This window comes from Poromitra crassiceps (assembly GCF_964638095.1).
Source record: "Poromitra crassiceps genome assembly, chromosome: 20".
In the NCBI taxonomy this organism is placed as follows: domain Eukaryota; kingdom Metazoa; phylum Chordata; class Actinopteri; order Beryciformes; family Melamphaidae; genus Poromitra; species Poromitra crassiceps.
Genome location: NC_139637.1, coordinates 21,435,709 through 21,458,976, shown reverse-complemented (window position 1 = coordinate 21,458,976; position 23,268 = coordinate 21,435,709). Strand labels below are relative to the sequence as shown.

At 44.1% G+C, this 23,268-nt stretch overlaps 1 protein-coding gene across 3 annotated transcripts in view; it reads left to right on the top strand.

The window, feature by feature from the left end:
- Positions 1-2,335: 2,335 nt before the first annotated feature.
- The window catches only part of atp9a (ATPase phospholipid transporting 9A), a gene marked incomplete at its 5' end in the record, with an annotated part of 48,814 nt that continues 27,881 nt past the window's right edge, over positions 2,336-23,268 (top strand). For all 3 annotated transcript variants that reach the window (XR_014553603.1, XM_083657122.1, XM_083657121.1), the window contains 14 exons: positions 2,336-2,403; positions 4,773-4,917; positions 7,738-7,851; positions 8,082-8,190; positions 10,208-10,266; positions 12,374-12,425; positions 13,578-13,672; positions 14,683-14,763; positions 15,311-15,386; positions 16,243-16,319; positions 16,536-16,696; positions 17,271-17,413; positions 18,571-18,683; positions 22,404-22,613. Coding sequence is in view for 2 of the 3 variants with exons in the window: in XM_083657122.1 (XP_083513248.1) it covers positions 2,336-2,403; positions 4,773-4,917; positions 7,738-7,851; positions 8,082-8,190; positions 10,208-10,266; positions 12,374-12,425; positions 13,578-13,672; positions 14,683-14,763; positions 15,311-15,386; positions 16,243-16,319; positions 16,536-16,696; positions 17,271-17,413; positions 18,571-18,683; positions 22,404-22,613 (1,503 nt within the window). The remainder of the gene's footprint in view (positions 2,404-4,772; positions 4,918-7,737; positions 7,852-8,081; positions 8,191-10,207; positions 10,267-12,373; positions 12,426-13,577; positions 13,673-14,682; positions 14,764-15,310; positions 15,387-16,242; positions 16,320-16,535; positions 16,697-17,270; positions 17,414-18,570; positions 18,684-22,403; positions 22,614-23,268) is intronic.

The following is a 23,268-nucleotide window of genomic DNA, read 5'->3' as shown; positions in this document are numbered from 1 at the left end:
TCATTATGTTGTACTGTGTAGCATTGCTTCCTTTTATATTTTCATCGCCAGTTGACAAAAATCAAAGTGTTTTTCTTTCTTTTCCATAATGTTCCGCTTGTACACCTGCAGAGTCATTTTAGGTGGCTGAGTTCTGAAGGCTATGGAATGCTTAATGCTCTCATCCCTGCACTTTATATATTTCAAATGATGTTTGATTGACATTAAAATGGTTACATTTTGAATCCATTTCATCTACTGCTACCATGATGGTTACACTGGAAAAGGGCAAATCGACAATTTTGTCCTCTTTTCCTTCCCCTCAGATTTGATTTGAAACCACCATTTTTGCTTCTACTTTTGTTTACCATTTGACCTCTGCAATTCTCATACTTTCATTTTTCTATGTTCTTGTATCAAATGATTTTTTTTTATTTATAATACATGAAAGGCATGAGTTTTAGGGGGTACGTTCTACCTCGTTTAGATTTGTTTTTCCTCTACGCCCCCTAATCTCTATGCAATGCTCTGTACATTTTCCGATACATTCTTGAGTATGCGATGTTATTGTTTCATTCTCAACCTGCTGAGTTGAACAGTAATGAATGTATCACTGGACACTTTACACAACTCAGAATGGTCAGAATATTTATAGGCTCCTGCTGTACATTCCTCATTTGATATACATTTGCCAAGTTGTGCCTTTTCTTGGAAAAAAAGCAAACCTGTCAAAACTGCTTTGAAGTTGTCTACAATTCTTCAAGTAATGTTGAGCCAGTTTGGCCTGTTTACATTGTAAATGTGTGTTTTTTGTTTTGTTTTTCAAGTTTCCTCACCTAAAATGTTGATTACTTGTCTTTGAAAAATAAAATCAGGGTGACTTTTCCAACCTTGTTTTGTCATTATGGTAACAGAACCCTGTAGCCTTGATAGACTAGCCGGAGTGTCTTGAACCCTTATGCCAGTGATACTCAACTTGCGGCCCGGGGGCCAGATGTGGCCCGCGACAGGGTGCAGAGTGGCCCCCCCGACCATTTTCGAATAATTTCACGTTACTTTTTATTGTGAATTAGAATCTAATTCACAATAAAAAGTTTGGCTGAGCTCCAGCAAAATTGTCAAATACTGCCGTCTGCTCGCTACCCAGGCACTTATGTATGTACTTAACCTAACTACCTTAACCTAACTAACTATCCGGTGTGCACAACATTGTCAGACTAAACCTACAATCCGCTACAGAAAAATGTATATTGTTTGTTTATTTGGCCCCTGGCCTCCTATCATTTCATGAAAGTGGCCCCCGGGCAAAGCAAGTTGAGTGTCCCTGCCTTATGCCATCATCTGCTGCTTTATTTGGATTTGCATAGTGCCGGTAATCCCTGATTTCCATCAAGTCACCTTCAGATGCTCCAAGTGAAATGGTTCTTTCTGATCTCCTGCGATCTCCAACATATTCCAATGACCTGCTTAGCCCATACTCTATTGTCATTTTGCATCCTCAACGAAAATGATTTGCATCAACAACTAAAGCATGTCAATCACATCTGTCCACAATCCGGTTTAGGTCAACTACCGTGGCAGTTTTCTCTCTAACCTCAACTACCATGGCCTTTTCTTTCACAATAGTGACATGCAGCCTGCCTCAGACTACACTGTCATGCGTGGTCATCATGCAGACCACCCAAACTAGTCGTGCAAAGTGTTGAGTGCATGCAAAAATAATGATATATCCTTAGGTGCCTATAGGTATTTGAAAAGCATTCTAGCCTAGTGTAAACTGAGGATATGTTAACACTGTTGCTTGGGGTTATGTATGTATCATCACCAATACAAACTCAGCTGGTTTCAGTCAGATGCTGGTTCCAAAAGTGGGGGTTGGGTCCAGCTGTTGGGGGTCCTTGGAAGGGGTTCCAGGGGAAACAAGCAAAATATGAACTAAGAACTATTATTTATTTTAAGATAGGACAGACGGTGTGACGTCACTAACTGCTCATCACATGTGGGGAGTTTTCACCCCCCAAAAAATGTTCTGTATCAAAACATCACACCATGACTCAACACCAAAATCCCATCAGATTCCTCAGACATGAGGAAAATCTTATTAAATGGGGGTCTTCGTTGCATAATGGTCATCTTTTCGGATTATGTTTGGGACTCTGTAGCAGGCTACAACAGCTAGCTACTAGCCATTGCTGCCCTACTACTGCCTGCCTAGTACTGTCTGACTGAGAGTAGCAGAACAGTCCCTGGCATGAATGACAGCTAGAGAGCCTCCGCCCAGTCAGAACCGACACAGGCAGGCAGCCGGGGCCGGACGGGGCGGACTGCCTACAGCTGAAGCAGGGCTGCAGGGAGGATGACGGACAATATTCCGCTACAACCCGTGCGACGCCAGAAAAGACACGACAGTAAACACAGGAATGGGTAAGGGGCGTCGGACAGCACGGAAACATAGAATAGCGTTATGTATCGATGTATTCTAGCTGATCGGCTAACGTTAAACGCTGATGTGGTGGTTATAGTGTTCATTGTTTACACAGAAACGCGGCGCATTGCTCGACATTATAATCCCCACAACTCCGCGGAGGCGTTTTTTTTTTTGTTTAGCTCTAAAAATGTTGAAAACCGAGGGGCTTGGGCATTTACATGTTATTATAGGAAGGACGTTGGCCATTCATTGTCGCCTGGAGAAAGCGCTAACGCTATAGCGCTAGAAGACATCCTTGTTCCGGGTGCTATGTTGGAGCAAGTGCATTTGACGCCCATGGGGCCATCATGGCAATATTTGCTCTGTTGATTACGACTCTGCTGCAGGACTGTCTGTCAACGCACACATCATCAAAACAGGCAGACATGTAGGCCGTGACTTAAATCATGTGTCCCAAAGTGCTATGCTAATGTCTTGTAGCAGTATTTTAAGCAGCATAATAGGGGGTTAGCTAGGCCTCATGATCTGATGATGGGGAGCAGGTATGCAGGCTAGAGGCAGCTGACATCATTGCCTACATCTACATGATGTCACCTCTCATATTAATAAACACGTTTTTTCTCCATACAAAACACTGCTCTCCAAATGCAGAACCTTCCAGAATATTATAAGAGAGTTATATTATTTAATATAGTTTTATTTTATTATTACTGTGACCGAGTCAATATAGGCCTTTAGCCTGATCACAGTTCATCCCACAGGCCCTATAGCTACACCCTGCTTACCTGTCCAGCCCGTCTCTCCTAGGTCAATTGGTGCTGCTAGAAAATCAATGAGATAGCCTACTTTGATTTCAAATAGGGGTTACTTCTTTTTAGCATTGAAGTATTATATAGATTGATATAAATGTAACAGAGGTCTAGGCAAGGTCTGCATGGACGTCTGGATAGCAGCAGCACTTGCCCTAATTGGCTTCCAGTGGAAATGAGGGTTAGTTTAGTTGATTATTCACTAGAAATTAACCCAATTAGGTTACAGAATAGAATGATGTTTCTGGTAAGAGGGCTCATTCTTGCATTGTTATTTCCTCTCCTGGAGTAGGCTAAAGTCGTTGCATCGTATATAATCTAACAGCAAAACTCTTTATTATATCATAATATTAAATGGGGCACTGTGGCAGATGGGTACAGTAGGGTGCTTCACGTGGGAAAAGGAATACAGCAATGCCTGCTCTAGAGAGGAACCTTTTTTGTTTAGAGTCATCTCTAACATGTAATGTGGACCAATCATACAGAGTAGGCTATGTCTGGAAGATCAACTGCAGTATAGAGCTGAACAGTCACGTGACATTTCTTGCCCCGGAAGAGAGTTCCCCATTCATTCCTCCATAGACGTTTAGAAAAATAATTTATAAGGCTGGCTAAAACATTTCAGTTGGAGCAAAAACAATTTTTTTTTTTTTTTTTTTTTTTTTTAACTAAAATGTTTTATGGTCACTCACAATTCAGTGGGTCACAGGTTAGCTTGGTAGCAGCCCTAAAACTCGTTATATAAGGATTTTTCGAAATGTCTATGGAGAAATGAATGGGGAACTCTCCTCCGGCGCAAGAAATGTCACGTGACTGTTCAGCTTTATCGGCAACCAATTTATGGGCCTGCCGGGCAAACGGTATGAGTGGACAGTGAAAATGATAATGGAATACTATAAAAATGCAAATATCAAAAACCAACGTGTCACTGAATGCAAACATTGCCAGCATTGGATAATGCTTATATACACACTGCAATGGTCAGCTGTCTTTCCTCAGTCAAAATGAGTGTTTCACTAAACTAGGCCTACGTGTGTGTTTATTTTATTCACACTTCACAGTAAATGTTTTCTAACTTATGAAGTAGGGCAATTATTGATTATAATAAGTGCATCGGTCTCTTAGTTGGAATGGAATGTTTTGTTTGGGTAGGGCGAAGAAGGGAGCGGCTAGCCTGCTGCAGATGAAGTTAATATTTATTTTGTAAGGCCTAACCTGTCCAGTCTCACTGGTCGTGGACCTTTTTTCACAGCCCTGTCTGTTCTGTATCTTTTGCAGTTGCAATGATCGACATATTAACAAGGCGATTTCTCAGCAAATTGTGCAGAGATGGAGCAAGTCTCTTGATGACTCCATACAGCATAGAGTTATGACTAAAAACCGAAGAATGAGCAGGTTAAGAGTCATGGAATAGCCTACAACACAAAGATGTATCTCTCTCTGTTTCCATCTGTTAGTCAAGTAATTGTTCTATCTATCTCTCAGAATGACTGGTGATGAGGAAACTCAGATTCTGTGAAATTATTTTAATGTTGCTCCTAACCCCCCCTCCCCAGGTGCTGGCCGTGGTCCAGATGCTGTGGCATGGGGGACTTCCGTCCCCGCACCGTGTGGCTGGGCCACCCAGAGAAGAGGGAGCAGAGGTACCCCAGGAACGTCATTAACAACCAGAAGTACAACTTCTTCACCTTCCTGCCTGGGGTGAGTATCAGCCAGACCCAGACCCCCCCCACCGCTCCACCACCCACCTCCTCCCCCGGCCTGCTCCTGATTCATTGCCAATTTAAGAGGACTGGTTTGCCCATTCAGAGATTATAATAATATAATAATATGAATATGAATACCTCTAGGCAATGTGGAGTTCACTTACTATTGTTTATAATATGATATGATACTTTATTGTCCACCATGGTGGAAATTTTTCTTTGGCTTCTCTTCCCATAGAGACACATTGTGCACAGTCAGCACACCATACAACGTAAAGACATAGAACATAAAACACACATGTACAAGTTAAGACATAGATGGTGCAAATAAACATATGATTACAAATACAAACACCTAACTAAAAATGGCTTCCTACCTATCTAAGATACCAGTCATTTTACCTGTAGGTAATCTAGGAATTTAAGAGCATTCCACTCATAAATTGCTGTGGGTAAGAGGATCAGATGAATGCCATAAATGTAAATATGAATTATGCTTTCATGCTTAGATAAGTGTAAATTGTTTCTTTGTCTTGTTTGCTTATAGGCACCCTTACCAGAGTCCACTACCATGCAGAGGCCTACCATGCCTCTGCATGCTTAGACACACAGACCATGGTTACACAGGTCCAACCAGGGTTATTCCCAGGGTTTGTGTTTGAAAGGGTTAACCCGTGTTGCCCGGGTCGGGGCGGACAAGGGTTGATATCAGTGTGAACGGCACCACCACCCGGGTCGCTAACAACCGGAGTGGGACAAACACATCTCATTGGTTATGAATGGGGGCACGGCCAGCCAATGTAAACGTCTGTAACAATGTCCTTTCCTGTTGTCGTGGGCGGGGTTATCTCTTGGGGAGATAATTGGAATATGTGTGTGCCATCTATCTATGGCTCCGCCGCACTGAGGGGTAGCCACGGTTCAAAATGCCTCCAATTGTGTCATTGAGGCTAATCACACATATATATATATATATATATATACGTATATATATATATATATATATATACAGTATATATATATATACCCATACCGGTATATACAGTACATATACATCAGTCATATTCAATAGTGAGTTGATAGACATTGGTGTCACTTTCAAAAGGTGGATATGTGATTTTGAAATAGATGCGACGAGAGACACATGATGACACACGCATGTGGTCTCATAATATCAGATTTGTTACAATGATTTTTTTGTTTTGATAATGATATGATTTATGACATCCTCAGAAGAGTTTGGAAGTGACTGAGGTTAGGTTGTAGATGACTTGCTGTTCCTCAGATGCAGAAATAAGCACAGTGTGTCATGTGTTTTTGGACCTCGCGTTTTTTCCACACCTGATTTACATAATGCATTTGCTTCTCTCGGACATTCGGTAGTCTTAAGATCTTATGGCTTTTTTGTATATGATGAAGTAGGGACGTTAAAAGCAGCTGGCATTTGTTTAAAGAGCAGGAGACACGGCTTTGCATTGCAAAGTGTGATGCCTTTTATTTTCTTTAGTTAATGTGAAGAAGTGTGTCTGGGACAAAGAAAGAACAACAACATGATGTTGTGTCTAGGGATGCACCGATCCACATATTTTCACTTCCGATCCGATTCCGATACCTGAATTTGGATATCTGCCGATACCGATATTATTCCGATACCGATATTTTTCTTGAATATACAGTATAGGCAAAGATTTGGCCAATTAAAGATTTTTTAAAAAATATACCTTGCAAAAAGCAGACAAAATTAAGAAAATATACAAGGCAAAGAAGGATACTATTATACATGGGCAAATTACAGAAATGTTGTGCGGCCCGCACTGGAACTGCAATTTTTCTTTTTTCTTTTTTCTGGATTCCGTTCGGATTCCGATCCGTGAATTATGTCAGCATCGGCACCCGATACGGATATTGGATCGGATCGGCCCCATCCCTAACAACAACATGTTGTGTCTGCTCTGCGCTGGACTCTCCTCTTGTCAACAGTTTGGGAAATAACATGCGGCAGCTAGAAGAAGGCTCAAGTTCTACCTTCATATAGTCATCTTGCACATTGGCGTTAATGAAATGGAGTCGAGGTGTAGCAGCCGGGTGTTAGATGTAAACGTGGCAATGGCGCAAGAAAGGCTAAGTGTTTGCACGCTTTGCTATAACTCTAAAGTGTGTTTGTTTCAATCATTCTGAAAGTTCTACGGATTCTTTCTGACACAGCTCACTGAATGTGAACATAGTGTTTTTGCATGCACATATGGAAGGCATGGCACTACTGGATTATGGCGTTAATGTAGGACTCTACGCACGTTCGATTCCTAAGATTGCCCGCTGCGCAGCCTTGCCCGCCCTATTGGCGGCCTATTGAGAGAGAGAACTCTTTAGTTGTATCAAGGCACATTTAGTCTATATTCCAGGGCTGTGAAAATCACCTGTGACAATGAAGGTCAGATGTTAAGCACAATCAGTCTGACTCCACACTGTGCTGCCTCTATCAGTCCACCAGCTCAGTGGCCTTGTGGTTTGAGTGTCCGCCCTGAGACTGGGAGGTTGTGAGTTCGATCCCCGGCCGAGTCATACCAAAGACTATAAAAATGGGACCCTTTTGCCTCCCTGCTTGGCACTCAGCATCAAAGGGTTGGAATTGGGGCGTTAGATCACCAAAGGATTCCCGAGCACGGCACTGCTGCTGCTCACCGCTCCCCCAGGGGATGGGTCAAATGCGGGGAACAAATTTCACACACTCAGGTGTGTGACAATCAGTGGGACTTTACCTTTACTTTACTTTTACACTGTGCTGCTTCTAACTGTCTTTGTTTTGTGTTCACAGGTGCTCTACAATCAGTTCAAGTACTTCTTCAACTTGTACTTCCTGCTGTTGGCCTGCTCTCAGTTTATCAATGAACTGCAGCTCGGCGCCCTCTACACCTACTGGGTCCCTTTGGTAATGCAGCATTTGAGAAAAAATGTGTTCCCTGTAACTCTTCAATATAACGGTTAATAAATTGCATCTCCAACTCCCGTATAAAGAATGTGTTCAGTCAGTGCATTATATAATGGTCAATGTCTAGTAACTGAGCTCTGTGATGGAAATGTACAAGCGATTCTACAGAAACACATTTGCCACACAGCACCAATTAAAACGTGTTTGTTTGTTCTGTGCTTCCTCTCTAGGGCATCGTTTTATTTATTACCATTATGAGGGAGGCGGTTGAAGAGATAAGATGTTACCTCCGGGACAAAGAAGTGAACTCGCAGATTTATAGCAAGCTTTCAACAAGAGGTAAGAATTTTGAAGCGCTCGGACGACGTTTCGCGATACGTCGTTTGTTGTTGTTACGCGTTGATATCTGAACCGTTGCGGCGTTTATTTCTCGGCATCAGCGTCTTATGAACTGTAGGAGGTTGGTGCTATTAATGCTTATAGGGGCTCTCGGGGAAATGGTGTGTAATTCAAAGCAGAGATGTCAAAGTGTACATAAGAGGCCTTGGAATAAAGTGCTACTAGCAATAAAAAGCAGGGCACCTCTTGTGGTTTCCATCGCTGTTCCCCTTTGATGTGGCAGCTTGTTTTACCCATAAACACGAGCGCTGCTCGCCTCCATGATAGCCGCCTCAGCGCGCGTCTTCCTGCTCGCCTCCATGATAGCCGCCTCAGCGCGCGTCTTCCTGCTCGCCTCCATGATAGCCGCCTCAGCGCACGTCTTCCTGCTCGCCTCCATGATAGCCGCCTCAGCGCGCGTCTTCCTGCACGGGGAGCTGTGGTGTGTGGAGGACACTTAATGGGGCGAACATGGCTGCTGCGTTTTGAGCGTAGTAAGAAACTGGTAAGCAGCCTTGCATCACCTGTAACACAGTGTTGGGGGGGGGTAACTCGTTACAAAAGTAACATATTACATGTAATTTATTACTTTGAGCAGTAACTCGGTAATATCACTTCTTACTTATAGGATTTCAGTAATATTATACGAGTTACTTTGTCAAGTAACTCAAGTTACAAATTGAGTTTATTTATTTTTTAATCAAAGGACAAAAGATACAATCATTTCCTAATCAAGCTGTCTGTTTTTATGCAAATAAGCACTATAGATGACAATAACAAAGGAAAAGAATAACATTTAGAATTTTGGATTGTTTACACTGACTTCAAGACGGTTGAAATTCTTTTTCGGGATGTTCCGGGGCGGCGATGTCATTCTGCTACTGCTGTTATTACAGTGAAAGTAATGCAAAAGTAGTGTAATATGAGTAACGAGTTACTCTACACAGACAGTGATATTGTAAAGTAACTCATTACTTTCAAATGAAAGTAACTAGTCATTTGTAGTGTATTACATTTTGAAAGTAACTTGCCCGACACTGGTAACAATAAATGACAAATAGCTAATTGTTGTTGCTAGTTGGAGGTTTTTCCAAATCTTTTTATTTTTTTTACATTAATCAGAGCCTGCCATCTCTTGGTCTGTCATTTTTGATCAAGCAAGTCTTTCTTCTGTTTTTCCACGTCTTGTTTGTGTTCCATCAAGCTGCTGCCTCCTGTCTGATTTGTTCATCTGTCTTTTGTAAAATACCCCTTTAACATTTTACTGTGTCAGGGGAACAGAACACCGCGCGAAGGCCCGTGGAACCTAATGCACAGCAATATTAATGTGCTTTAATGTCTTACATATGCAAAACCCAGAGGTCACGGCAGAGGTCATGGGGTCAGTGATCCCCCCCCCCCTCCCTCCAAACAATTTTGCCTGTTCATTCCGAACGGAATGAGAGAAAAGGCTCAACTCCCCCGGCATTCTTTCAAATCTGCCTGGAAAACTGCTTTCCCAAATTCACCGGGGTGACTGCTGGGGCAACAATTAATCCCTGGCATTGTTACACAGAAGACATTTTTTATTTTATAAAGAATCATTTTTTGTTGTTGATTTATTTAACTACGGGAACTGAGCAGCATAGAGAATGTGTGTGTGTGTGTGTGTGTGTGTGTGTGTGTGTGTGTGTGCGTGTGTGTGTGTGTGTGTGTGTGTGTGTGTGTGTTTTACTATGTCTTTGAATGACGTTAATGGTAACAGGATGTCTCACTGCCATAAATCCTGTAAAATCCATGTTGAAAGTTTACATGGACGGCTCAGATTTTTACTTTGTTTGCGCAGGCGGGCTGCGTTCAGTCAAACTCGCATCGGAATGTTCGACTGAATGATTGATAACTTGATTTTCTTCACATACTTTCACCAGATGTAACGCATCTACAATACCACCATACTCAATTACCGTAGTTCATTCACTTTGTGTTGTTGTCTTTTCAGGCACGGTGAAGGTTAAAAGCAGTGGCATTCAGGTTGGAGACCTCATAATTGTGGAAAAGGTTTGTATTTTGTATATGAATGAATGAATGAATGAATAATTATTTTATTTGCGTGTCATGCCACATTGTGGCCCATCCCACATGGGATTATATGACACAGTTACACAAAATATATACATTTTCTTTTTCTTATTTTATCTATACATTTCATTCCTCCTCATCAACCAAGCCTTTTCTAAGAAAGTGGCAAATGCAAAAGTTTCATATATAAGTTTCGTATAAGCGGAAATGTGTCAAATACCGTCTCGTCCACCACGTCTGTGAACGGGTCTTGGGGCTTTTTTAGGATTGTCAAGTTGCCATTTATATGACACGGAATAATGCGTCTTAATCGGATGCTAGACTGGTGACTGAGGTGAAAGGAGTTAGTAAAGATTTTGTAATCTCGTGATCAATGCTGAGCTTCAGCCTGTCAAACTTAATGCATACATAACAGACATGAGCTTAAAATGCCCTTAATTGGATCTAAGTACTGTTTATTGATACATTCCCCCCCGCCCATGTTCAAATTCCATTAATAGTATGCGGTTGTTTCGAAAAATATCGAAGTAAGTCCCATTGTTGTGGGCACTTTGTTTTAGCGGTGTGTTCTCCATTGCTCTCTTGTTCTTGTGGACGGAGTGGATACTCTAAAGTCTTTGAACGTGAAATATGAGAAGTGAGTCCTGTCTTCATTTTCAGGGGGCTTCTTCTTGTCTGCGTGGCTCACCTCAACACAGCTGAAGGAAAGGTCACACATGTTGCTTCTACACGTTTCACTCATACGACCCGAGCGAGTCAAAGTTGCGCGTGTTAAAAATGATGAAACGTGAGCTGACAAAAAAGATAAAGGTTGGGAATTTGGAAATTGGCAAAATGCGAGGAGCCGGTAATGCATCTCTATTAAGACCATTGAGCACTTATCAATAATCCATGCACAGTTCAATGTTTTGGAAATCTGTCAATCTGGATCTGGATCAATCGGACATGGAATTGATCTTCCAATAACTCTTAATTAGGGAAGTGGAGAGAGCGGGTTCAAGCAGAGTGTAAAACCTGGTCCGGCTTCCATTCAGGCTGAGGCAGGAGGATTTGCTTAGAGGGCTTATTATTTTGACTGACTGACTGACTGACTGACTGACTGACTGACTGACTGACTGACTGACTGACTGACTGCAGCTAGTGTGGCACATGAGGAGTAGCACAGGAAGTTAGGGATGCACGATAGGGATTTTGTTTTCAGACGATACCGATAATTACCTGCGTCTCTCGGCCCATAGAGACACTGCAGAGCGCGTCATCATTCAGAAACCACGCCCAAAACGGGGGGAAACAAAACCCCCCCCCCCCACAATCCTGGCGTTCTGCTCTGCTATGATCATATATACGGAAGATGAACACTCCAACTTACTTCCTTGACAGCAAGATCCACATTTTCCTTCCCGCCAATTCTCAATGGCTTCATAACCTGTGGTTCATGCACACCCTGAGGGCCGGAAAGGCTAAGAAATAGTGAGCAAAGACGGATGATTTAATATTCCATAGCTCTGACCTAACCAAATCTAACTGGCATCACTATTGTTAAGACAAAATAAACAACACTTATGACTCTTCAAATGTTTATTTTTTATTTAATTTTTTTATTTCCCCCCCCTAGCAAAGTACATCAAAAAACTTCAGAAACATACTTTGGCTTTTATAGAGCATTTTGCCTAAGAATTCAAATGAAATGTTTTGACATAATCTGTCAAATCAGAAAGTGTATGTGTCAGTGTATTAAATACAGGTTATTAGTAATAAAGTGCATCACTCAATACAAAAATAAATGCTTTTATAGAACCCAAAGCCTATGGCTGCTTAGTGTGCCAAAAAGCATGTAATAGACTGGCCCCTATGTCATGTTATGCTTAAAGTTATCCAAAGGAGTTTTCCTTGTAAAACAACTCGTTTTGTATAGATATTATCATAGCCGATATGATAAATAGAAATCTCCCATTATCCCGATATATAATCGTGCATCCCCACTAAAAGTCTTACTTCTCTACAGTCAAAGAGCAGAGGTGGAGAGAAGTGCAGCACCAGGATGTGATGTTGAACTCATGTTTTTCTTTCTGTCTTTGCTTTGTAGAACCAGCGTGTTCCTGCTGACATGATCTTTCTACGGACCTCTGAAAGAAATGGTAAACATCTGCTGATCATTCATCCAGATCTCCACAAAACAGGCTAGCCGGCCCGGCCCAGCCGGGGGAAGTGGCTTATTTAAAAAAGGCGCTGAGGTGTAGGGATTACCTCTGAGCCTGGACAGGAAGTCCCTACAAAGTCTAAATTGTAATTGGGTCCAGTACTAAACTTATCGCTCAGAGATCGGCCGAGGTCAGGAGTTTGCTCGGTTGGAAATGTAATGGCGATGATCGCGGGCCACGGTAGAAGAAGATGCTTCATTGTGCTCTCTCTCTCCTCCATCTTTGTCTGTGACATAGCCTCCTCTGACCCAGTTTGTCTGTCAAACGATAAGATCATGCAAAGGGGAAAAAAACAAAATGTCAAATGCAAAGAGAAAACCATGAGACGAAGATGCCTCATCTGAATAATCAAATGTGGATTACAGCCCCGAGTCAAGATCGCCCGGCGATGACACGAACTCAGCGCATTGTTTATTTGCACATATACAAAAGACAAACGAAGTCCCATTCAAAATAACAACCTCTCTCTCATCATCGCAGGGAGAGCCATCGCTTTATTTTAGGCGTTGCAGAAAAGCCTAGTGGAGGAGATGTAAGGAAAAGCCTGTCTGCGTGTTGTTGTTGTTGGCGGCGTCTTCCTGTGGCGGGAAGAAAAACAACAGCTTTGTTTGACTGGAAACAGTGCGCTGGGTTATCTCCCTTCCATGTGGAGGCCATTAGGTCAATTATGAGAAGCCTATAGGCCAGGATTGGGGAGTTTTGGGCAGGATGACGCATGCAGGCCGAGCGGGGGATGGGGCTTGGCTGGATGCCTCTACTTACTACTTTAGTATCCCCACTTGATCCCAAACAGTAATGTGCAGCTGAGAGCAATTCAGAAAAGTACCTTGTTCACACTGTAAACGTGAACATGTACGCGTGTCAAAACAAATGCCAAACAGTTGAAAACAAACAACGGTAACAGTAGCCTTCTGTAATGTATTGAGAATATAAATCACAATGTATCATGTAAAAGAATATAGATTGTGTGGTGTGTACTTCACTCGGCTAACAAGCCTGTGTGGTGGTGATGTAGTGGTGCCCCCTAGGGGTGAAAGTGTGCCGATCACCCGTCAGTAAAGCACCTCTCTTGTCCTCCTCTTCCCCCAGGCTCTTGTTTCTTGCGGACTGACCAGCTGGATGGAGAGACGGACTGGAAACTGCGCCTCCCCGTGGGCTGCACACAGAGACTGCCCACTGCTGGCGTGAGTCACATGACACACACACACACACACACACACACACACACAGTGGAGTGAAGGACAGGACTGCAAAGTACATGTAGCAAGTACCATAATGCTATGAGCCACCTATTCACATTTTTTTTACTTTCTTACGTTTCCCATGATTCTCAGCGGTAGCCGGTTGTCGACTTCCTGTTAAAAAAAATCACTAGCAAGGAGGTGCGCGCCGCTGTCAAAGAGTGGGAACGTATGGCTTATTTTATCCCAAATGGCTAAAAATAGTAACGTTGTGTGGTTGCATATCGGCGATATTTTACAAAAACCAAGTGAATGTCAATTCACTGGTACCGTATGGACTTATTTTAGCTGAAATTGCTAAAAAATAGTATGTGGTTGCATAGCGGCCCGCTTTTATTTTGAAGGCTAAACGTCCAAACCGGAACTCTTATAATTGGTCATTAAAATGAAGAATTCACTCACAGAAATATTGAGCAATCAAATTATGTGTAATAAATGAAATGGCATAAAGAAAAGAGCATTTCATTGCAGATTTTACAAACTGTATTTGTGATGACACTGATATCCGATATTTAATAAAAGACCAATATTGGCCCAATATATTGGTCTATCCTTACGCTAACCCTCCCCCACTTGTTCCACACGCGTAATCAATCACCTAACAGACAGACCTGTGAGAGTAAACTGCTTCTGTACATACTTCAGGCTGATTTGCCCTGTTCTGTCAAATAGTTTTTTTGAATGTTTGGGAGAATTTTACAAACTAACCAACCATAGCCTGGAGCACATCAGTCAGCTCATCAGCTCCGCACTGTATACCACGGAGCAGAGAACAAACACTGCTGCTGCTGCTGCAGGTATCAACCTGGTGAATGGCTCCTCCTCCTAGCCAAGATAATGTGATGTATGATGAGCAAATATAATTTTAGCGATGATTTGTACGTCTGTTCATTCTAAAAGAAAATACACAAATTCTGACTTTGATTCTAAGCCATGTTGTCATGACCTCACAGGACCTCCTCCAAATCCGATCATATGTGTACGCAGAGGAACCCAACATTGACATCCATAACTTCATTGGAACTTTCACCCGGGTGAGTTGTTGCATTACATTACTGTGATCGCAATCACAATCACTTTATTGAGTTGTTGTTACATTACATTACTGTAATCACTTTACATCACTTTAGAATCACTTTTTTTTCACTGTTTTTTGTTTTGTTTAGATACATCTGTGTCACTATAGACTAAAACAGGGGTTCTCAATGTGGGGTCCGGGGACCACCGACTTAACCATTTAGCATCATATCAAGAAGTTAACACAGTTACAGAATGTGTAGAGGAATGACTGTTTTGATCATAGTTTCACTGTTATCTCTTTACTTACAACACAGATACTTGATTAATTCTGGCGGGGGGGGGGGGGGGGGGGGGGGGGGGGGGTCATATCTAACATTAAAAGAAAATCTCAGATTTTGTTTCAAGAGACAAATAGGGCTCCATGGCCCTAATGTGTACAAACCTAGGGGTCGTTGATATGAAAAAGGTTGAGAATCACCAAAAGCTACAGGATAACCGGGTGACTGACTACCGTAGTTTCTGTCGTTTTTATCCCTTGTTCTCTTATCTCTTATCTTATAGGAAGATGGAGACCCTCCGGTCAACGAAAGCCTGAGCATTGAGAACACCCTGTGGGCCAGCACTGTCATCGCCTCTGGTAAATGTCCTGCCTGAACCCGGTGGTGCAGCTAATAACCAGCAAGTAACCAGGGCCCAGCCGCCTCTCTGAGCTAATAACCAGGAAGTAACCAGGGCCCAGCCACCTCTCTGAGCTAATAACCAGGAAGTAACCAGGGCCAGCTGCCTCTCTGAGCTAATAACCAGGAAGTAACCAGGGCCCAGCCGCCTCTCTGAGCTAATAACCAGGAAGTAACCAGGGCCAGCTGCCTCTCTGAGCTAATAACCAGGAAGTAACCAAGGCCCAGCCACATCTCTGAGCTAATAACCAGGAAGTAACCAGGGCCCAGCCGCCTCTCTGAGCTAATAACCAGGAAGTAACCAGGGCCAGCTGCCTCTCTGAGCTAATAACCAGGAAGTAACCAGGGCCCAGCCGCCTCTCTGAGCTTACAGACCTGCGTTGAAGCATTGCTTCCTTCACAATTGATCTGCTGATGACTTGTCTTTCAAATGCACACACACACACACACACACACACACACACACACACACACACACGGGAAAGTCAAGAGGCAGTCGGACATAAATAGCTGTGGGCCAGCTAATCATAATGGTGAAGAGAGTGTGCGTCTTCCATAGGAGAGTGAATCCACTTTGCCCTATTGAACACATGTTAGCCATTAAGTAATTGGCAGTCTGCGTCTTATATTCCCGCTGTCAGTCTGCATTTGAAAAAGGCTTTTCATGTCAAGATGATAAGTCTGGGAAACCTCTTCTTGACGTACTATGCTTTAGGCCCTGTTTTTTTATGATGTTGGCCTGAGGCAACTAGAGTTTTTTTCTCCTCTCCCTCCCTCTCTTTCTCGCTCTCCCTCTCGCTCTCCCTCCCCCTCCAGGCACGGTGGTGGGGGTTGTGATTTACACAGGCAAGGAGCTGCGGAGTGTCATGAACACCTCCAACCCAAAGCATAAGGTACAGTAGTGTGAAGCAGAGACCGAAGACCTGCACTTAATTACTATGGATTTCGTTTTAAGAGTTTGAGACTGGATTTTTTTTCTCCCCCTCTCCGGAGATTGTAGATTTATTTAACTTTTGAACAACCCAGTTATTTGACCTTTTCACCAAAACTGGACCTTAGTGTTCAGGATTTGTCCCCCTGAATGTTTGCCTTTTGCTGCTCGTTGATAGGTGGGTTTGTTTGACCTGGAAGTGAACTGTTTGACCAAGATCCTGTTTGGAGCCCTGGTGGTGGTGTCGGTCGTCATGGTGGCCCTGCAGCACTTCGCCGGCCGCTGGTACCTCCAGGTCTTCCGCTTCTTGGTGCTCTTCTCCAGCATCGTGCCCATCAGGTGGGACCCTCTCCACAGGTCGCGGCCATAGACTGTAACAAAGATGGACGTAGTCAGTGCGACGATCATTGGTTTGTGGAACCCCTGTTTTGAAGCCTCTGGTTTTGAAGCCATTTTGGTCGCTGCCATCTTGGTTTTTGGAGCCAGAGGTGACTTATTTGTAGCCACATTTGGACGAGAGGGGGGTTTCCCAGAGCCGCAGCGCCGCCTGCTATTGGTCCGTGATCTGTAAACTACGTGATCACTGGACACGCAACCTGTCAATCACTGGAAGGTGAAATTAGCTATAGAGACCAAAACATATTTGAACCAAGCTGTAAACATGTTTATTTGTGCTGTACAGTCAGGCATTTTAACATGGGGGTGGCCTCAAGTGGCCATTCGAGGAACTACAGTTTTTGGTACTTCCACATTAGCCTCAATGCGAACAAAGCAAAGCTCCGCCCTAGGTCACGACAGTTATTTGTAGTGTGGCATTTTTTTCAATAAGCAAGATGAAAGTGAATGTGATTGCCCTCGTGTCAGACGTGAATTAAAAAAAAATCACATTTGTGTCTTGTTTCATTTGATCCAGTTTGCGTGTCAATCTGGATATTGGGAAGATGGTTTTCAGTTGGATGATCAGGAAAGACTCCAAGATCCCGGGCACAGTGGTGAGGGCGAGCACCATACCAGAACAGCTCGGACGCATCTCCTACCTGCTGACTGACAAAACAGGTGAGACCGCAGGCCATTTACAGTAAGAAGAATCAGCATAATGAGACGTAACGTCTACAGTGATTTTCCCTAATCGAGATGTTTTTTCCTCCTTCCTCCATCGGAAAATAAGCCAAGCTAGAAGAAGTGCACTCGGAGAGCGCAAACCTATGATATGCAAATTTTGGCGTCGTATCGGATCGGTTCCAAAATGTTCTGGTTTCTTCCTTGGCCCGTGCTACTACACCCTTCCAACAAGTTGATTGAAAATCGGCCCAGTAGTTTCCCCGCAATCCTGCAATCTAACGGACAGGCAGACAAACAAACGGCACCTCGGCCGGAGGAAATCCGTATGTCTGCAGGTCGTTCTCGCACGGCCGAAGCAGCAGTGAGGCCCGTGTGGAAGTGCTTTTAACGAGAGCTGACAGCGTTGAGGATTTGCCAATGTGCAGTAGGAGACTGAGTTAGGTCTTTTCCTTCCCCTGGGGGGGTTTCTGCTCCTGGAGACATGCTAGTTATTGGACCCTTAAATCAAAAAAAGGCCCCCAAAGCCTCTCATCTATACGCACCCTGAGAGAACGACACCTTCACCAGTGCACTTCCTCAGGAGCAAGGTGTTATCCGTCAGATTTACAGCCCTCATGCCCAATAAAGTGATCAGGCCATTTTTTCCCCCATCCAGAGCATGATATGGCCAGTGCAGGGTACCACGCAGGTCAGCCTAATGTATGTGCTGCGGGGCCCCCCTCTGGTCATTTTGATATACTGGCGGAAACTGCTTTTAAAGTGAGCGAGAGGCTGCAGAGGGCGCGTATAGGCTTTTAGCTTCCCTGCCTGCCACTATTTTTTATTTTGCAATCACCAAATGAGACCATAATGACATGCAAACTCTGTTTTCAGATTATGATTTAATGGTTATAAATCCCCCAACCCATGAAAAGTGCAGACTTGAAAAACATTAACAGTGGAACAGTTCGTTTCCAAAACGACATAGTCATTTTGGAAAATTATTATTTGTCAAGCAAAACTCAGATTACCTTTTGTCCCTGATTTTGCACAAGTGTCCCCCCCCCCCCTTCCAGATGGTGGTATTAACCTTAGAATTAAATGTGTCACTTTTGTGAGTAATTTCCCTGGCTGAATTGTAAAGATTGCTTTCATTTTATAATGTTTTCCAGGAACTCTCACACAAAATGAAATGGGGTTCAGGCGGCTCCATCTTGGCACCGTGGCCTATGGGATGGACTCGATGGACGAAGTGCAGAGCCATGTGTTCAGTGCCTACACACAGGTAACGAACACGCTTCAGACCTGTCATGTGTTCAGTGCCTACACACAGGTAACGAACACGCTTCAGACCTGTCATGTGTTCAGTGCCTACACACAGGTAACGAACACGCCTCAGACCTGTCATGTGTTCAGTGCCTACACACAGGTAACAAACATGCTTCAGACCTGTCACGTGTTCAGTGCCTACACACAGGTAACGAACACGCTTCAGACCTGTCGTGTGTTCAGTGCCTACACACAGGTAACGAACACGCTTCAGACCTGTCGTGTGTTCAGTGCCTACACACAGGTAACGAACACGCTTCAGACCTGTCATGTGTTCAGTGCCTACACACAGGTAACAAACACGCTTCAGACCTATCATGTGTTCAGTGCCTACACACAGGTAACGAACACGCCTCAGACGTGTCATGTGTTAAGTGCCTACACACAGGTAACGAACACGCCTCAGACGTGTCATGTGTTCAGTGCCTACACACAGGTAACGAACACGCTTCAGACCTGTCATGTGTTCAGTGCCTACACACAGGTAACGAACACGCTTCAGACCTGTTATGTGTTCAGTGCCTACACACAGGTAACGAACACGCTTCAGACCTGTTATGTGTTCAGTGCCTACACACAGGTAACGAACACGCTTCAGACCTGTTATGTGTTCAGTGCCTACACACAGGTAACGAACATGCCTCAGACCTGTCATGTGTTCAGTGCCTACACACAGGTAACGAACACGCTTCAGACCTGTCATGTGTTCAGTGCCTACACACAGGTAACGAACACGCTTCAGACCTGTTATGTGTTCAGTGCCTACACACAGGTAACGAACACGCTTCAGACCTGTTATGTGTTCAGTGCCTACACACAGGTAACGAACACGCTTCAGACCTGTTATGTGTTCAGTGCCTACACACAGGTAACGAACATGCCTCAGACCTGTCATGTGTTCAGTGCCTACACACAGGTAACGAACATGCCTCAGACCTGTCATGTGTTCAGTGCCTACACACAGGTAACGAACACGCCTCAGACCTGTCATGTGTTCAGTGCCTACACACAGGTAACGAACACGCTTCAGACCTGTCACGTGTTCAGTGCCTACACACAGGTAACGAACACGCCTCAGACCTGTCATGTGTTCAGTGCCTACACACAGGTAACAAACACGCTTCAGACCTGTCACGTGTTCAGTGCCTACACACAAGTAACGAACACGCCTCAGACCTGTCATGTATTCAGTGCCTACACACAGGTAACGAACACGCTTCAGACCTGTCATGTGTTCAGTGCCTACACACAGGTAACAAACACGCTTCAGACCTGTCATGTGTTCAGTGCCTACACACAGGTAACTAACACGCTTCAGACCTGTTATGTGTTCAGTGCCTACACACAGGTAACGAACACGCTTCAGACCTGTTATGTGTTCAGTGCCTACACACAGGTAACTAACACGCTTCAGACCTGTCATGTGTTCAGTGCCTACACACAGGTAACGAACACGCCTCAGACCTGTCATGTGTTCAGTGCCTACACACAGGTAACGAACACGCCTCAGACGTGTCATGTGTTCAGTGCCTACACACAGGTAACGAACACGCCTCAGACCTGTCATGTGTTCAGTGCCTACACACAGGTAACGAACACGCCTCAGACGTGTCATGTGTTCAGTGCCTACACACAGGTAACGAACACGCCTCAGACCTGTCATGTGTTCAGTGCCTACACACAGGTAACGAACACACTTCAGACCTGTCATGTATTCAGTGCCTACACACAGGTAACAAACACGCCTCAGACCTGTCATGTGTTCAGTGCCTACACACAGGTAACGAACACGCTTCAGACCTGTTATGTGTTCAGTGCCTACACACAGGTAACGAACACGCTTCAGACCTGTTATGTGTTCAGTGCCTACACACAGGTAACGAACACGCTTCAGACCTGTCATGTGTTCAGTGCCTACACACAGGTAACAAACACGCCTCAGACCTGTTATGTGTTCAGTGCCTACACACAGGTAACGAACACGCTTCAGACCTGTCATGTGTTCAGTGCCTACACACAGGTAACGAACACGCTTCAGACCTGTCATGTGTTCAGTGCCTACACACAGGTAACGAACACGCTTCAGACCTGTCATGTGTTAAGTACCTACACACAGGTAACGAACACGCCTCAGACCTGTCATGTGTTCAGTGCCTACACACAGGTAACGAACACGCTTCAGACCTGTCATGTGTTCGTGCCTACACACAGATAACGAACACGCCTCAGACCTGTCATGTGTTCAGTGCCTACACACAGGTAACGAACACGCTTCAGACCTGTCATGTGTTCAGTGCCTACACACAGGTAACAAACACGCTTCAGACCTGCCATGTGTTCAGTGCCTACACACAGGTAACGAACACGCTTCAGACCTGTCATGTGTTCAGTGCCTACACACAGGTAACGAACACGCTTCAGACCTGCCATGTGTTCAGTGCCTACACACAGGTAACGAACACACTTCAGACCTGTCATGTGTTCAGTGCCTACACACAGGTAACGAACACGCCTCGGACCCCCGTTCATCATGTGTTCAGCGCCTACACACAGATAACGAACACGCCTCGGACCCGTCATCACGGGTAAGAAAACAAATCACTGAAGATCAAGAGATTGAAAATATTCCAATTCCAAATGCTTGGGGAAGGGCTAAAGCAAACAGTCGGGGGCATTGTTTTAAGAAACGTATCGGTGTGTGTGATGACTGTTTGGTTGAATGCTTCCTGACCTCAGATGACACTCTTTGTCCCTTTGACACCAGAGGTTAGCGGAGCAGGAAACAGGATTAGCCCACGAGCGACGCACTGACCGGACTTCTTTAATGACGCTGGCTGCCATTAACCCCTCTGGGACGCAACCGCCTCCAAAAATAGCAGCAGCGCCACGACGCTAAAGCTAATTGTTCATATTTGCTTTTGCACATCTGGTTGTGCTTAGTTACGTGCCACTGCCACACCACTGACTGATGGTGCAGAGAGAGGTCAGCCAAGTGGCTCCTTTACTTTCCTCCACACAAATCAACGCATTTCCACTTGGTAATCCCTATTTTCAAATGGGTTAGATTTGTGTGTGTTTTTTTTTAATTATATTTATGAGTGTTCATGGCTTCGAGTTTTTCTGTTCGACAGTTAGGGATGTAACGATAACTGGTTTTAATGATAACCGTGATAAAATTCCCTATGATAACCATACCGTTTCAAATTTTCATTATCATTAAAACCGTGATGGTACCGCGATTACCGTGTTACCATGATTACAGTGCTTTGAAAAACATGGTAAATACCGTCCATCATCAACCAAAGTTGGCAACTGTCTCCCAGATGCAAACGTGCAGCCTTGGAGAAATGATTTCAGTGAGTGTATCAATCCTTTCTCGGGTCAGAGTTTTCAATATATAAAACTTGGTGGTATTAGTACTTTTTGATTTTCAGCACATTTTAACAAACCGTGATCATACTGATAACCGTGATCATTTTGGTCACTATAATCGTGATGTGAAATGTTCATATCGTTCCATCTCTATTCGACAGCATAGATGTTCACTTGAATTCAGCCGGCACAGTGGCTGCTGCCCTCTGAGAAGAACCTTGACAGGAGAGAAAACACGGTTATGCTCCTTTTCAGATTTCCCCTTTTCTGATCGCTTTCTTTGTTTGCATTCATCCCCCTCCAGCCCGCCCACGACCTGCCCGCCTCCAGGGCTCCGGTGGCCACTAAGGTCCGCAAGACCATCAGCAGTCGCGTCCACGAGGCGGTGAAGGCCATCGCCCTGGTGCACAACGTGACGCCCGTGTACGAGGCCAACGGCGTGACGGACCAGGCCGAGGCCGAGCAGCACTACGAGGACACCTGCAGGGTCTACCAGGCCGCCAGCCCCGATGAGGTACACGACGTGGTTCCCAACCTTAGGGTCGCGACCCTAAGTGGGGTCGCCTGGAATTCAAATAGGGTCACCTGATTTTTTTTAACACCAGAGTAGACCCAATTTAATACTACCTCACTTGCGATTTTTTTTAATTTTTACTTATTTTTTAGTTCTTAGATTTCAGTTTTGTTCTCTTGGGTGACACCTGTGAAAACTCATTTCTATTTAACTTCCTAAAGATTTGACATTTTCAAGTCGTGAAGTATTTTCAATGGCGATAGATTGTTGTCTTTTTTTTTCCAGCTATTGTATATTGTATATGGATATGCATGTTTCCCATGTTTCCCATACTCTGAATGAATGTATACAAAAAGCTTCAGTATATCCATCAGATGATATAAATACACACACACACACAGACAAATACCAATCCAGAAATATATCTCAAATCAACCTATCAGGAAATTCGCCCTCAATCTACTGTAAGCTCATTTTCTCAAGGCCAAACAGGAGAACAGACTTCCGATCTTAAGCTGGAGAGTTCTTGGGTTTTTTGTCAGTGCAGGGATTATCCTGAGTGTCTTCACTGCTTTCTTCCTTTAAGGAGGAACGTCGATGAGACAAATGGCATTCCACATTTGTGTCCTTGGTCAGTATGAATCCTTTGAACGGC